Raw genomic sequence first — 16,987 nt, forward strand, 5'->3', positions numbered from 1 at the left:
GGAACTGAGCCTTTGGAGCTTGAACCTTATCAGGTTGGGCTCTTAGGCCCAGGGGGACCCTCCAGGGAAGAGCTGTGTAAGGGACAAGAAACCTGTCCCTCTCTTGAAGGCCTTAGGCAGCAAGCTGCTGAAGAGTCCAAAGGCAAGAAAAATGGAACACATAGGGTCTATTGGGAAGATGGGCTCCTGTACACTGAGGCCAGAGACCCCAAACCTGGTGCCACTAGGAGAGTGGTAGTGCCTCAGCTGTTCAGAGAGTTCATCCTAACATTGGCCCATGACATTCCCCTTGCTGGACATTTGGGACAAACCAAGACGTGGGAGAGGTTAGTCAACCACTTCTACTGGCCCAATATGTCCAACATGGTTAAGGAGTTTTGCCTCTCCTGCCCCACCTGTCAAGCCAGTGGTAAGACAGGTGGGCATCCAAAGGCCCCCCTCATTCCACTTCCAGTGGTGGGGGTGCCCTTTGAAAGAGTGGGTGTGGACATAGTTGGTCCACTGGAACCTCCCACAGCCTCAGGAAATATGTATATCCTGGTAGTAGTGGATCATGCTACCAGGTACCCTGAAGCTATTCCCCTTAGGTCGACTACTGCCCCTGCAGTAGCCAAGGCCCTCATTGGTATCTTTACCAGAGTGGGTTTCCCTAAGGAGGTGGTGTCTGACAGAGGTACCAACTTCATGTCAGCATACCTAAAGCACATGTGGAATGAGTGTGGAGTGACTTATAAATTCACTACACCATACCATCCACAAACTAATGGCTTGGTTGAGAGATTCAACAAGACATTAAAGGGCATGATCATGGGGCTCCCAGAAAAACTCAAAAGGAGATGGGATGTCCTCCTGCCATGTCTGCTTTTCGCTTACAGGGAGGTACCACAGAAGGGAGTAGGGTTCTCACCCTTTGAACTTCTGTTTGGTCATCCTGTAAGGGGACCACTTGCCCTTGTTAAAGAAGGCTGGGAGAGACCTCTCCATGAGCCTAAACAGGACATAGTGGACTATGTACTTGGCCTTCGCTCTAGAATGGCAGAGTACATGGAAAAGGCAACCAAAAACCTTGAGGCCAGCCAACAGCTCCAGAAGTTTTGGTATGACCAAAAGGCTGCACTGGTTGAGTTCCAACCAGGGCAGAAAGTCTGGGTTCTGGAGCCTGTGGCTCCCAGGGCACTCCAGGACAAATGGAGTGGCCCTTACCCAGTACTAGAGAGGAAGAGTCAGGTCACCTACTTGGTGGACCTGGGCACAAGCAGGAGCCCCAAAAGGGTGATCCATGTAAACCGCCTTAAGCTCTTCCACGACAGGGCTGATGTCAATCTGTTGATGGTAACAGATGAGGATCAGGAGGCAGAGAGTGAACCTCTCCCTGATCTTCTGTCATCAGACCCAAAAGATGGTACAGTAGATGGAGTGATCTACTCAGACACCCTCTCTGGCCAACAGCAAGCTGATTGTAGGAGAGTCCTACAACAGTTTCCTGAACTCTTCTCCTTAACCCCTGGTCAGACACACCTGTGTACCCATGATGTGGACACAGGAGACAGCATGCCTGTCAAGAACAAAATCTTTAGACAGTCTGACCATGTTAAGGAAAGCATCAAGGTGGAAGTCCACAAGATGCTGGAATTGGGAGTCATTGAGCGCTCTGACAGCCCCTGGGCTAGCCCAGTGGTCTTAGTCCCCAAACCTCACACCACAGATGGAAAGAAAGAGATGAGGTTTTGTGTGGACTACAGAGGGCTCAATTCTGTCACCAAGACAGATGCTCATCCAATTCCAAGAGCTGATGAGCTCATGGTTAGTCTCATCCTCTTTCGTTTGGGGGGGGGTTGTGTAAGGAAATGCCTCCTTGGCATGGTTGCCCCCTGACTTTTTGCCTTTGCTGATGCTATGTTTACAATTGAAAGTGTGCTGAGGCCTGCTAACCAGGCCCCAGCACCAGTGTTCTTTCCCTAACCTGTACTTTTGTATCCACAATTGGCAGACCCTGGCACCCAGATAAGTCCCTTGTAACTGGTACTTCTAGTACCAAGGGCCCTGATGCCAAGGAAGGTCTCTAAGGGCTGCAGCATGTCTTATGCCACCCTGGAGACCTCTCACTCAGCACAGACACACTGCTTACCAGCTTGTGTGTGCTAGTGAGGACAAAACGAGTAAGTCGACATGGCACTCCCCTCAGGGTGCCATGCCAGCCTCTCACTGCCTATGCAGCATAGGTAAGACACCCCTCTAGCAGGCCTTACAGCCCTAAGGCAGGGTGCACTATACCATAGGTGAGGGTACCAGTGCATGAGCATGGTACCCCTACAGTGTCTAAACAAAACCTTAGACATTGTAAGTGCAGGGTAGCCATAAGAGTATATGGTCTGGGAGTCTGTCAAACACGAACTCCACAGCACCATAATGGCTACACTGAAAACTGGGAAGTTTGGTATCAAACTTCTCAGCACAATAAATGCACACTGATGCCAGTGTACATTTTATTGTAAAATACACCACAGAGGGCACCTTAGAGGTGCCCCCTGAAACTTAACCGACTATCTGTGTAGGCTGACTAGTTTTAGCAGCCTGCCACAAACCGAGACATGTTGCTGGCCCCACGGGGAGAGTGCCTTTGTCACTCTGAGGCCAGTAACAAAGCCTGCACTGGGTGGAGATGCTAACACCTCTCCCAGGCAGGAATTGTCACACCTGGCGGTGAGCCTCAAAGGCTCACCTCCTTTGTGCCAACCCAGCAGGACACTCCAGCTAGTGGAGTTGCCCGCCCCCTCCGGCCAGGCCCCACTTTTGGCGGCAAGGCCGGAGAAAATAATGAGAAAAACAAGGAGGAGTCACTGACCAGTCAGGACAGCCCCTAAGGTGTCCTGAGCTGAAGTGACTCTAACTTTTAGAAATCCTCCATCTTGCAGATGGAGGATTCCCCCAATAGGGTTAGGATTGTGACCCCCTCCCCTTGGGAGGAGGCACAAAGAGGGTGTACCCACCCTCAGGGCTAGAAGCCATTGGCTACTAACCCCCCAGACCTAAACACGCCCTTAAATTTAGTATTTAAGGGCTACCCTGAACCCTAGAAAATTAGATTCCTGCAACTACAAGAAGAAGGACTGCCTAGCTGAAAACCCCTGCAGAGGAAGACCAGAAGACGACAACTGCCTTGGCTCCAGAAACTCACCGGCCTGTCTCCTGCCTTCCAAAGATCCTGCTCCAGCGACGCCTTCCAAAGGGACCAGCGACCTCGACATCCTCTGAGGACTGCCCCTGCTTCGAAAAGACAAGAAACTCCCGAGGACAGCGGACCTGCTCCAAGAAAAGCTGCAACTTTGTTTCCAGCAGCTTTAAAGAACCCTGCAAGCTCCCCGCAAGAAGCGTGAGACTTGCAACACTGCACCCGGCGACCCCGACTCGGCTGGTGGCGATCCAACACCTCAGGAGGGACCCCAGGACTACTCTGATACTGTGAGTACCAAAACCTGTCCCCCCTGAGCCCCCACAGCGCCGCCTGCAGAGGGAATCCCGAGGCTTCCCCTGACCGCGACTCTTTGAACCTAAAGTCCCGACGCCTGGGAGAGACCCTGCACCCGCAGCCCCCAGGACCTGAAGGACCGGACTTTCACTGGAGAAGTGACCCCCAGGAGTCCCTCTCCCTTGCCCAAGTGGAGGTTTCCCCGAGGAATCCCCCCCTTGCCTGCCTGCAGCGCTGAAGAGATCCCGAGATCTCTCATAGACTAACATTGCGAACCCGACGCTTGTTTCTACACTGCACCCGGCCGCCCCCGCGCCGCTGAGGGTGAAATTTCTGTGTGGACCTGTGTCCCCCCCGGTGCCCTACAAAACCCCCCTGGTCTGCCCTCCGAAGACGCGGGTACTTACCTGCAAGCAGACCGGAACCGGGGCACCCCCTTCTCTCCATTCTAGCCTATGTGTTTTGGGCACCACTTTGAACTCTGCACCTGACCGGCCCTGAGCTGCTGGTGTGGTGACTTTGGGGTTGCTCTGAACCCCCAACGGTGGGCTACCTTGGACCAAGGACTGAACCCTGTAAGTGTCCTACTTACCTGGTAAAACTAACAAAAACTTACCTCCCCCAGGAACTGTGAAAATTGCACTAAGTGTCCACTTTTAAAACCGCTATTTGTCAATAACTTGAAAAGTATACATGCAATTTTGATGATTTGAAGTTCTTAAAGTACTTACCTGCAATACCTTTCGAATGAGCTATTCCATGTAGAATTTGAACCTGTGGTTCTTAAAATAAACTAAGAAAAGATATTTTTCTATATAAAAACCTATTGGCTGGATTTGTCTCTGAGTGTGTGTACCTCATTTATTGTCTTGTGTATGTGCAACAAATGCTTAACACTACTCCTTGGATAAGCCTACTGCTCGACCACACTACCACAAAATAGAGCATTAGTATTATCTATTTTTACCACTATTTTACCTCTAAGGGGAACCCTTGGACTCTGTGCATGCTATTCCTTACTTTGAAATAGCACATACAGAGCCAACTTCCTACAGCGAGCAAAAACGTTCGCCTCTCAGGAGAGGTGGAAGAGAATTAGGAGTCTAGCGTACTGTCTCAGCAAAAGGTCAATTTCTGTCCTAACTTACAATTTTTTTTTCTTGGGATGCTGTCCTCATGCATTCCGTTGATATCAAACTGCCGTCTTCACATGAGAACACTACAACAACAGCTAGACTATCAGTGGAAGCAGATAAGCGGATCTTTTGACGATATTGTCCAAATAACCACACCAACGAGATGAGCCTTAGAATGTTGGAGAAGGACCCCTCATCTTGGAAGGGCTTTCTTTTCTGAAAGACAAACCAGTGCATATTCGGACAACGGATGAGTCTATGGAGAGATGGGGCACGCAACTAGAAGACCTAACAGTGAGATGGAAATGGACCACACAGGAAGCAGTGCTACACATCAACATGTTGGAATTAAAGCCAGTGTTCCTGGCGCTCAAAGCCTTCCTCACCAAGATCAAAGGCTCATTGTTTTTGATCCGAACCGACAACACCAGAGTCATGCATTACCTCAACAAGCAGGGAGGTACAAGATAACCGCCACTTCCTCTCTAGGTGCAGGAGCTGTGGTATTGGGCACTTCGCCATCATATAACTCTCAGATCAGAACACCTCCCAGGAATATCCAAAACCTTGGCAAATGCACTAAGTAGAACATCGACGATCTGCCCCGAATGGGAGCTCAACCAGGCAACTCTGTCGGGTCTCTCTTCGCTGGGGCAAGCCCAATCAGGAACTGTTTGTGACGAGAGAACAAAAAATGCCAATACTTCGCAAGTTGGCAACCGCAGAGAGGTTCAAAGGGGAATGCATTTTTGATCAAAAGGTCAGGGATCTGTGCCTATGCTTCTCCCCGCTCTCGCTAATCCAGAGAATTCTTCAGAAGATGAAGAGGGAACCTTGCAGATTTTAGTATTGATAGCTCCCAGATGGCCATGCCAGTTTTGGTTCACGGAGCTACTGCTCCTCTCGCAAAACAACCTCACATTCGATTGAGACCAATACCAGACCTGCTAACGATGACTCTAGGCCTGGTCCGCCATCCCAACCAGACTTCTTTTCGATTATCGGCCTGGCTCCTGAATTCTATGAATTTTACCAACCTAGACATTCCATCAGACTCTGGAGAGGTGCTCGCCATTGCCAGAGCCCAGTCTATGAATAAGACATACAAACTCAAGTGGAAAAGATTTTGCATATGGTATAAAACCTTCAATATTCATCCCCTAACGTCTTCCCCAGAGCAGATACTTCTGTATTTTCTGCAATTAGCGAAAAAAGGTTTCTCCCGCTCATCTTTCAAAGTTCATCTGGCAGCCATCTCTAGATTTCGCCGTACTGCTGCTTTACCATCTTTATGGTCCTCTAGGATAATCAAGCAACTCCTAAAGGGATTATTCAGGTTGTTTCCTCCAATTTTAAACTCCGTCCCCCTCCTCACACTGGATTTGCAGAGCGGCAACGTGGACCAGCAGCCACACCTTTACTCAACCCTGCTGCCTAGATGTTGCTGATGGGATGGGCGCAGTGGTACGACAAGCAGTTTTGCTTAATTTATTTGCATAAGGTGAGCCAACAATTTTCTTTGCCCACCACTGCTGATTCGGATTCAAGCATGTGAATCTATGAAAGATATCCCAATACTGGAGAAGAAAGTAAGTTACTTACCTGTAACTGTGGTTCTCCAATATTGGTTTCTTTCATAGATTCACATGCGACCCACTCTCTTCCCCATAGAGGCCCACTTTTTTTTTTTTTCTTCTCTATTTTGTACGTCACTCGTGCTGGAAAATCTGAGAGACTGAGCCTCTGTGCTGAGGGTTCTAAAGGGTGGTCTCGCCTGATTGGCTGGACTTTCGGTCTTTTCTAATTAAGCTAGTAAGCTGTGAATGTAGTTTTTTCCATTGACTTCAATGTAAAAATGGAATCTACTGCTTTCTATGTACCGTGGGGCTCCCACCTTGATGACGGGGAGTGATTCAAGCATGTGAATCTATGAAAGATACCAATACTGAAGAACCACGGTTACAGCTAAGTAACTTATTTTCTTCCCTGGGGATGTCCGGGCTCTGCGTCTTAAACGCATTCATGTCCCAGAGGACCGCTCCAGTTCTTGGAGCACAAGTGGGCAATCTAGATATTGCTTACCAAATGAGAAATAGTCGGCTGAGGGAGGGGCTGGATAGATTCCCTCACTGATGTAGGGCAGTATGTACAAAGATAAAATAGTTGTAGCTTCTGTGGTGACCACGCTACTTGGTGCAGTCATCCTAGGGACCACCAGGGGTATAGCATTCTGGGAAGCCAACCAGTACAGCAACTTGCTAGATTTATCTCCCCATTCGTAGACATGTTTGTTAGAGGTCATTTAGCATTTTTGAAAATACCAAGTTTGGGCTCTTGGGCCATCGATGTCCAAGTTCTTTCTCCTTTCAAGGAGGATCCGGGCCTCCACTTCGGTAATTGGTTGCATCCGTTTACAGTTTCATTTCCTGAGCAGTGCCTTTGCCACCCCCTCATAGGCCTCCCACAGCATGCCGGGGGAATCCACAGAACCTGAATTTTGACCCTGCTACTGCAGACAGGTCGCTCCCCGCTCCGCCTTCTGAGCTCCATCCCGTTTCCTTGCTGCTGCCTGATTTTGCTTTTTTTTCTCTCTGCTGCGGCGCCTCTTCCCCCCCCCCCCCCCCCTTCTCACCGTTCCTTGCTGCTGCCTCCTTTTGCTTTTTTTTCCCGCCGCTGCGTCCCCTGCAGCCTCACCTCCCAGCCCTCTCATTCGCTAGGGCCTCCCGCCTCCCAGCTGCCCCTCCCACCCTCCCCTCCTCTTATGGAAGCCATGGCGCGGCCCACCGATGGCACGCCAAAGGCAAGCCCGTCTGCGCCTGGACCGCACCCAGCGCCAGAACCCCTGGCCCCAGCAACAGCACCCCCACCAGCATACGCTACAACGCCAACACCCTCCGCGCACTCAACGCCAGCCGAGACACCACCTGTTTCCAGGCCTCTCCAAAGAACACGCACGGACCCTTCTCCTGCCACAACTGCAGCTTCACCTGCAACAGAGCCCACATACATCCTAGGATCAAGACCAACCACCTCCATTGCATACTCCTCAACACCTGCTCAGCATGCAAGCACGCCATCGAAGTCCGGGACCTGCTCGACTCCACCTCCCCGGACGTGGCCTTTCTAACCGAAACTTGGTGGAACGACTCCTCAGCACCCGACATCGCCATAGCCATCCCGAACAGATACAAAGTCGCGCGCCGAGACCGCACCAACAGAACCGGAGGAGGCATAGCCATCGTCCACAAAGCCACCCTTGAAGTCAAAACCACCCTGGACAACTCCTTCAGTGCCGCCGAACTCCTTCACTTCCAAGTCCGCACCGACCCCAACACCACGCTCAGAGGAGCTCATCTATAGACACCCAGGGCACCTTTCTGCAACAGCATCGCCTACCTGGCCAGCACCCACGCACTCGCCTTCATGGACTCCATCCTCCTCGGGGACCCGAACTTCCACCTCGAAAACAACAATGACACCAACTCCACCACCCTGACCGAAAACCTCGGCCTCACAACTAGTCAACACACCCACCCACACAGCCGGTCACACCCTTGACCCAATCTTCTCCACACGCAACCATGTCACCTTCAACCATACCTCCGAACTCTACTGGACCGCCCACCACTGCATCCACTTCACCTTCAAGAAACAAATAGAACACCACCACGCCGTCGATGGGGCAAAGTCACCGAATCACAACTAACCAACGCTCTAGCTCAGAGTCCACCCGTCAACCCCACCGACCCAGACATCGTGGCACACAACCTCAAGCTATGGATCAATGACTGCGCTGACCGCCTTGCTCCACTCAGAAAACCCTCCCAACAAAAAAGCCACCTGGTTTACCGATGACCTCCAAGCCTCCAAACACCACTGCCGAAAATTCAAGCAAATATGGCTACTCGAATGCACTCTAGACAACCACATGGCACTCAAGGATGCCACACGCAAACACCACCAACTCATCAGGCTAGCAAAAAGATCCTCCTTCAAAACCTGCGTAGAAAACAACGCCCACAACTGCAAAGTTCTTTTCAGCATCGTAAAAGAACTCTCCAACCCAAACTCCATCAACGACATCACCCCCTCCTAAGATCTATGCGACGCCCTAGCAACCGCCTGTCGGACATCCACAACAGCTTCAACTCCCCTCACACTCCGGACACTCCTCCTCCACCCGCTCCAGCCGACTGACCTCCTGGGCCAACATCAGCGACGACGATACCCGCAAGACCATGAGCTCCATCCACTCCGGATCGCACTCAGACCCCTGCCCACACCACATCAACAAAGCAGACACAGCCATCTCACCACACCTACGGAAAGCCATCAACATCTCCGTCGAAACTGCAAGATTCCCGGAAACCTGGAAACACGCCAAAATCAACGCCTTTCTCAAGAAACCAAAGGCACAGATCCCTCACCCCCACCCCAATCCAAATCCTTCAACATCATCTGCGGCGTACCCCAGGGATCATCCCTCAGCCCAACGTTGTTCAACATCTACATGGCCCCCTCGCACAAGTGGCCGCCAGCACAACCTCATCTCCTACGCCGATGACACCAAACTCATCCTCCCCCTCACCAAGGACACGCTCACCGCCAAAACCAACCTCCACGAGTGACTAAAAGCCATCGCCGACTGGATGAGAGACAGCTGGCTAAAACTGAACTCTGACAAAACAGAGGTCCTCATCCTCGGGCGCACCCCCTCCGCCTGGGACAACTCATGGTGGCCGTCCACGCTGGGTCCCCCACCAACAGCGCACGAAACCTCGGCTTCACCCTGGACTCCTCACTCCATGTCAAAGCAGGTCCGTGCCATCTCCTCCTGCTACAACACCCCCCACATGCTTCGCAGATTTTTCAAATGGATCCCATCAGAAACAAGAAAAACAGTAACCCAGGCCCTCGCCCAGCAGCAGACTTGACTACGGCAACGCCCTCTACACCGGTATCTCATCCAAACTCCTCCAACGCTTCGAAAAACTCCTCCGCCCGACTCATCCTCAACATCCCTCACCACTGCCACATCACCCCCCACCTAAGAGACCTTCACTGGCTCCCCGTCAACAGGCGGATCACCTTCAAGCTCCTCACCCATGCACACAAGGCACTCCACAACACTGGACCATCATACCTGAACAACAGACTCCGCTTCTACACCCCCACCTGACATCTCCGCTCCGCCAACCTCTGCCTTGCCTCCATCCCCCGCATCCGACGCAAATCTTCTGCCGGCAGATCATTCTCGTACCTCGCCACCAAGACCTGGAACACCCTCCTGCCGGATTTAAGACAGACCCAGGACTGTCTTTCCTTCAGAAATTGTCTTGATTGCATTTAATTCAAGTTAGGGGTATGTTTCCTGTGTCAGTGATCAAAGTCTACTAAATGCCAACTGTTAAGCCACCAAGATGGGTGGTTCCCACCCCGCAGTGATTCTAGATAGAGCATTACAATGGAATGATCTGAGTGGTCCCATGGAAGGATGTGAGCCCCTGTTGTAAGGATGCTTTCAGTATATAAACAGTATTTGTGATTCAGGATTCTGTGATTGTGCTTCTTTAATTTGAAGGCTTATGGCGCAATACAGAGGTAAAACAGGTTTGACTATGGCATACTCTTAAAGAATTGACTGTTTAATTTGTTTGTCCCATTTTGCTGAGTCTGTGTAAGACGTATTAATGTCTTATTTCGTTCCAGAGATGTTAAAACAATGCTGTAGCCACTATTTTGCTTCGAAGGACCAGCACAGAAATAGATCATATGCATTTTTAAATATTTTGTTCTTTTAATAGACTTAACCCCCATCCCATTGAGTTGTCTTTCTTAATATGGATTAAGATCTAAACTGTAATAAACAATGTCTGATATGACTATATTAGCAATTGTGAAGGCACCAGTTCAATAATGTTTTGTTTTTATTCATTTTATTTGTAGTTGGTCTTAATAGAGATGCATACAATAATTCGCCATGCCACTCTAGTACAACAAGGATTTACAACACCCCTTCACTCTCCAGGACATGCAATTACAGAATGTTTGAGCCTAGTAGCTCCATGTCTTTTGGCTTAAACCCAGGCAGGAGTATTTTTCATTGGCTCCTTACACACCGCTTGCCCCCATTTCAAATTTTTTCAAAAAACACATCTAGAGTAGGTTAACTATCCTTATGTGAGTTGTGTGGTTATTGATCTTAATAGCAGTTTAATTTTAGGTTTTGGGTGGTGGGTAACTCTACGGTACATTTATTTAAAAGTATTTTTGAAATAAGGGATAATTTATGCCTTTCTGAATTCGAAGTGATTAACAGAAAGGGGGCATTTATGTGTATTGATATCGAGTCCTTCTCAGCTGACCCCTTCTGTTCAGTCCATGTCACAAGTAGATCTTTTATTCTTCTGAGTCAAAATAGATTTTCCTGTTTCACATTTAATGTGTAACGAATTTTCTGTCTCTACCTTGAAGCCATGGTACTTGAAAGGATAGACGATAATTATGTGGACACATTTCTAATGAAGAAAAAGCTTAAGGCTGGATAGACATAATGGCCCCCATAATCCTAACATAATTGCCGTCCGCTCTAAAAAAGAAAAATGACCCACTTAGCGAGAGGGCAGACTTGTAACGGAGTAGGTATCCAAACATCAGAGTTATATATTGGTGGGAACAAACTTGATTCATCTGTCTGTTAAGTCAAGGATTCAGGAATATGTTGGAATTTTTTGGTCATGGAGGATTGGATTTAAATGCCAGCTTTTGGGATGCCTTTTGGCTCGTAATTTTTATGAAGTGTACTTTAATATGGTTTCTGTGGACATTACCTTATGACTATTTTTGCCATGCTGAAATAGAGGCATTTGTTTACTGATTGTCATGTTGCTCATAAGTCTTATGCTTGGTTAGATCTGTCTAAATGTAACTTTTTTTTCTCTTCCCCTGTAGGAAGATTACCGTCGCACAGTAACTGAAATCGATGAAAAGGAATATATTAGTTTACGATTAATTATATCAGAACTGAGGAACCAATATGTAAGTTTTAACATTTGTTTTGAGAACAATTGAGGCCGCTCAGTTTAATATAAGTACCTCACAGGATAGTTCTTTTATGAGCCAACTTTGTTTAAAATGTTTTGGTCAGTTGCTTTCCTTCACTCAATTTCACTTAAAAGAACACCTCTTAAGACTTGTGGATTACTTGTCCAGTGTAAAGATAGTATTTCCTGTATTTTGTGAAGTAATTATTGGAATTGCCTAACTTGCAAAGTGATATATTTTTCTAATTCAATTGTTTGCTGCATTAGAGAGACAGTGTCTGACAAAGGAGCCCAGCCAGATACCCAACTTGATGTTGCTTTCTAGAAACATTTATAGCATTTTATTTATTAATTCTGACTCTTCCTTTTCACCCAGTTATCTTACCAGCTTTTTATTGATGTGACAATTTCATAAAGCATATATTGAATTTCCATTGGATGTATTGTTAGTGGAATTTTGTGGATTTATCCATTGAGATATTGTCTATTGATAGTTATCTTTTATCATATTCCCTTTAGTGCAAGCAATCTAAAAGCTGAAGTTGTCTACTAAAATTAGATGGGGTAAAATCCCTTTAAGACCTTTATTTGTTTGTGTGTGTGTATATATATATATATATATATATATATATATATATATATATGTATGTTCGGTGGCATGTGTAGCTGCAGATACACATGCTGTGCACATCCCGCCATCTGGTGTTGGGCTCCGAGTGTTACAAGTTGTTTTTCTTCGAAGAAGTCTTTTCGAGTCACGAGATCGAGGGACTCCTCCCATTTCGACTCCATTGCGCATGGGCGTCGACTCAATCTTAGATTGGTTTTTTTCTGCCATCGGGTTCGGACGTGTTCCTTTTCGCTCCGTGTTTCGGGTCGGAAAGTTAGAATCTCGGAAAAATCGTCGGTATTGTTTGCGTTCGGTATCGGGTTAGTTATAACAGATCGACACCGATTTTTGAAGAGCTCTGGTGGCCCTTTGGGGTTTGTTCGATCCCCCCGTCGGGGCCTGGTCAGCCCGGCCAAGTGTCTCTTCAAGGCTGATGGAACGGACCCCATTCCGCTTCTGCACAAAATGCCATAACAAGTATCCATATACAGATCAGCATCTGGTCTGTAACTTGTCTGTCTCCAGAGCACAAGGAGGATACCTGTGAAGCCTGTCGAGCGTTTCGGAAGACATTAAGAGACCGAAGAGCAAGAAGACTGCAGATGGCGTCGGCGCCGACAGGACCAGGGCGTTTCGAGGAGGAAGAAGAAAGCTTCTCCATCCATGAATCGGACTCGGACGAGCTCGATCCCGAAGAAATGCCGAAAACCGTGAGTAAGACATCGAAACATAAAACTCACGAGAAGACAACAAAAGCCCAGGGGACGCCACCGCCAACAGGCCATGGCTTAACCCGAAAGATAGGTGACCGATCATCGGCACCGAAAAAGGGCATGCATGTGGCGAAGTCATCCGACTCCGGTCGAGATACCGCCACACAACAATCTCTGGCCAGAGACACCTGCCCCGAACAGATTCGTCACCGAGACAGTGGCACCGAAATGGTTCGGCACAGAGAAACCACGACGCCGAAAATAAAGAAGGTTGCCTCTGAGCCCAAAAAGGCGACCGAAAAGATTTCGATTCCGAAACATCCAGCATCGGAACCGAAAACGGGTTCCTACACAGAGGAACAGGGATTGTCCTACCAGATGCAAGGACATAAGTTCGGAGAGGAACTTCAATCTGTTGAGCCAGACTACACTCAAAGAAGGCTCCACATTCAAAAAGACACAGGGAAGATAAGCACTCTTCCCCCAATTAAGATGAAAAGAAGACTTGCCTTTCAAGAAAAGGACAAGCAGCCACAGGCAAAGGTGGCAAGACAAACAACTCCACCACCATCAATGCATACATCACTGGTAGCCACTCCACCACTGATGCAATCTCCGACTCATACTGCAATGAGTCAAGATGATCCTGATGCATGGGACCTTTATGATGCTCCCGTATCCGATAACAGCCCAGACTGTTACCCTACAAGGCCGTCGCCACCTGAAGACAGTACATCCTACACGCAGGTGGTCTCAAGGGCAGCTGCGTTTCATAACGTCACCTTGCATTCAGAACCAATTGAGGATGACTTTTTATTTGATACACTCTCCTCCACTCATAGCCAATACCAAAGCTTACCTATGCTCCCAGGAATGCTAAAACATTCAAAACAAATATTTCAGGAGCCTGTTAACTCCAAGGGTGGAAAAAAAGTATAAGCCACCACCAACAGACCCTGTTTATATTACGCAGCAATTAACACCAGATTCTGTGGTTGTTGGGGCAGCTCGCAAGAGAGCAAACTCTCATACCTCGGGAGATGCACCACCTCCAGACAAGGAGAGTCGCAAATTCGATGCTGCGGGTAAAAGAGTTGCAGCACAAGCAGCAAACCAATGGCGTATTGCCAATTCACAAGCACTTTTGGCAAGATATGATAGAGCTCATTGGGACGAAATGCAGCATTTCATAGAACACTTACCCAAAGAGTTCCAGAAAAGGGCACAACAAGTGGTAGAAGGACAAAGTATCTCCAATAATCAGATACGGTCATCAATGGACGCATCAGATACAGCTGCAAGGACAGTAAATACTGCAATAACAATAAGGAGACACGCATGGTTGCGTACGTCAGGATTCAAGCCGGAAATACAACAAGCCGTGCTGAATATGCCCTTTAATGAACAGCTGTTGTTTGGGCCGGAAGTCGACACTGCTATTGAAAAACTCAAAAAAGATACTGATACCGCAAAAGCCATGGGCGCACTCTACTCCCCACAAAGCAGAGGCACATTTCGCAAAACACCATTTAGGGGAGGGTTTCGAGGTCAACCTACAGAGGCCACAACCTCACAAGCAAGGCCCACTTATCAAAGCCAATACCAGCGGGGAAGTTTTCGGGGGCAATATAGAGGGGCACAATACCCAAAAAATAGAGGGAAGTTCCAAAACCCCTCAAAACAAACAGTGACTTCCAAGTCACACATCCCCAACACATAACACCTGTGGGGGGGGGAGACTAAGACAATTTTACAAACATTGTGAGGAGATAACAGACACTTGGGTACTGGCAATTATCCAGCATGGTTATTGCATAGAATTTCTCAAATTCCCTCCAAACGTGCCACCGAAATCACACAATGTCAAAACAACATATAGATCTTCTAGGACTAGAAGTTCAGGCATTACTACTAAAAGAAGCAATAGAATTAGTACCAGAACACCAGAAAGGAACAGGAGTTTACTCTCTGTACTTTCTCATACCCAAAAAAGACAAGACTCTGAGACCTATATTAGATCTCCGAACATTAAATACCTACATCAAATCAGATCACTTTCACATGGTGACGTTACAAGACGTAATCCCACTACTCAAACAACAAGACTACATGACAACACTAGACCTAAAGGATGCATATTTCCATATACCGATACATCCTTCACACAGAAAGTACTTAAGGTTTGTGTTCCAAGGAACACATTACCAATTCAAGGTGTTGCCATTCGGAATAACAACTGCACCAAGAGTTTTTACAAAGTGCCTAGCAGTCGTAGCTGCACATATCAGAAGGCAGCAAATACATGTGTTTCCGTACCTAGACGATTGGTTAATCAAAACCAACACTCTAGAAAGGTGTTCACAACACACAAAGTATGTCATAGAAACCCTACACAAACTAGGTTTCTCAATCAACTACACAAAGTCACACCTTCTGCCGTGTCAAACACAGCAATACTTAGGGGCGACAATCAACACAGCAAAAGGGATTGCCACTTCAAGTCCACAAAGGGTTCAGGCATTTCACAATGTAATACAGGCCATATATCCAAATCAAAAAATACAACTCAAAAAGGTGATGAAACTCCTAGGCATGATGTCCTCATGCATAGCCATTGTCCCAAACGCAAGGTTGCACATGCGACCCTTACAACAGTGCCTAGCATCACAGTGGTCACAAGCACAGGGTCAAATTCTAGATCTGGTGTTGGTAGACCGCCAAACATACACCTCGCTTCAATGGTGGAACAGTATAAATTTAAATCAAGGGCGGCCTTTCCAAGACCCAGTGCCACAATACGTAATAACAGATGCCTCCATGATAGGGTGGGGAGCACACCTCAATCAATACAGCATCCAAGGACAATGGGACACTCACCAAAAACAGTTTCACATAAATCACTTAGAACTATTGGCAGTATTTCTAGCGCTGAAAGCATTTCAACCCATAATAAGCTACAAACACATTCTTGTCAAAACAGACAACATGACAACGATGTATTACCTAAACAAACAGGGAGGCACACACTCAACACAGTTGTGTCTCCTGGCACAGAAAATATGGCATTGGGCGATTCACAACCACATTCGCCTAATAGCACAATTTATTCCAGGAATTCAGAACCAGCTAGCGGACAATCTTTCTCAGGATCACCAACAGATCCACGAATGGGAGATTCACCCCCAAATACTGAATACTTACTTCCAGAGTTGGGGAACGCCACAAATAGATCTATTTGCAACAAAGGAGAACGCAAAATGCCAAAACTTCGCATCCAGGTACCCACAAGATCAGTCTCGGGGCAATGCGTTATGGATGAGTTGGTCAGGGATATTTGCTTACGCTTTCCCCCTCTCCTTCCATATCTAGTAAACAAGCTGAGTCAAAACAAACTCAAACTCGTACTAATAGCACCGACATGGGCAAGGCAACCTTGGTACACAACACTACTAGACCTCTCAGTAGTGCCTCATGTCAAACTACCAAACATACCAGATCTGTTAACGCAACACAAACAACAGATCAGACACCCAAATCCAGCATCGCTGAATCTACCAATCTGGCTCCTGAAGTCCTAGAGTTCGGACATTTAGACCTTACACAGGAATGTATGGAGGTCATACAACAAGCTAGGAAACCTACCACTAGACATTGCTATGCAAATAAGTGGAAAAGATTTGTCTATTACTGCCACAATAATCAAATTCAACCCTTACACGCATCTGCCAAAGACATCGTAGGATACTTACTACATTTGCAAAAATCAAAGCTAGCTTTTTCTTCCATTAAAATACATCTTACAGCAATTTCAGCTTACCTGCAAATTACGCACTCAACTTCTCTATTTAAAATACCAGTCATAAAAGCATTTATGGAAGGTCTAAAGAGAATTATACCACCAAGAACACCACCAGTTCCTTCGTGGAACCTCAACATTGTCTTAACACGACTCATGGGTCCACCTTTTGAGCCCATGCACTCTTGTGAAATGCAATACTTAACATGGAAAGTTGCAT

At 47.4% G+C, this 16,987-nt stretch overlaps 1 protein-coding gene across 2 annotated transcripts in view; it reads left to right on the plus strand.

Moving 5' to 3' along the window:
- Window positions 1-16,987, plus strand: part of PSME3 (proteasome activator subunit 3) — a 201,045-nt gene that overhangs the window by 144,328 nt on the left and 39,730 nt on the right. For both annotated transcript variants that reach the window (XM_069237733.1, XM_069237734.1), the window contains one exon: window positions 11,557-11,643. In XM_069237733.1, the coding sequence (XP_069093834.1) occupies window positions 11,557-11,643 (87 nt within the window). The remainder of the gene's footprint in view (window positions 1-11,556; window positions 11,644-16,987) is intronic.

The sequence above is a fragment of the Pleurodeles waltl genome, chromosome 6 (assembly GCF_031143425.1).
Source record: "Pleurodeles waltl isolate 20211129_DDA chromosome 6, aPleWal1.hap1.20221129, whole genome shotgun sequence".
In the NCBI taxonomy this organism is placed as follows: Eukaryota; Metazoa; Chordata; class Amphibia; order Caudata; family Salamandridae; genus Pleurodeles; species Pleurodeles waltl.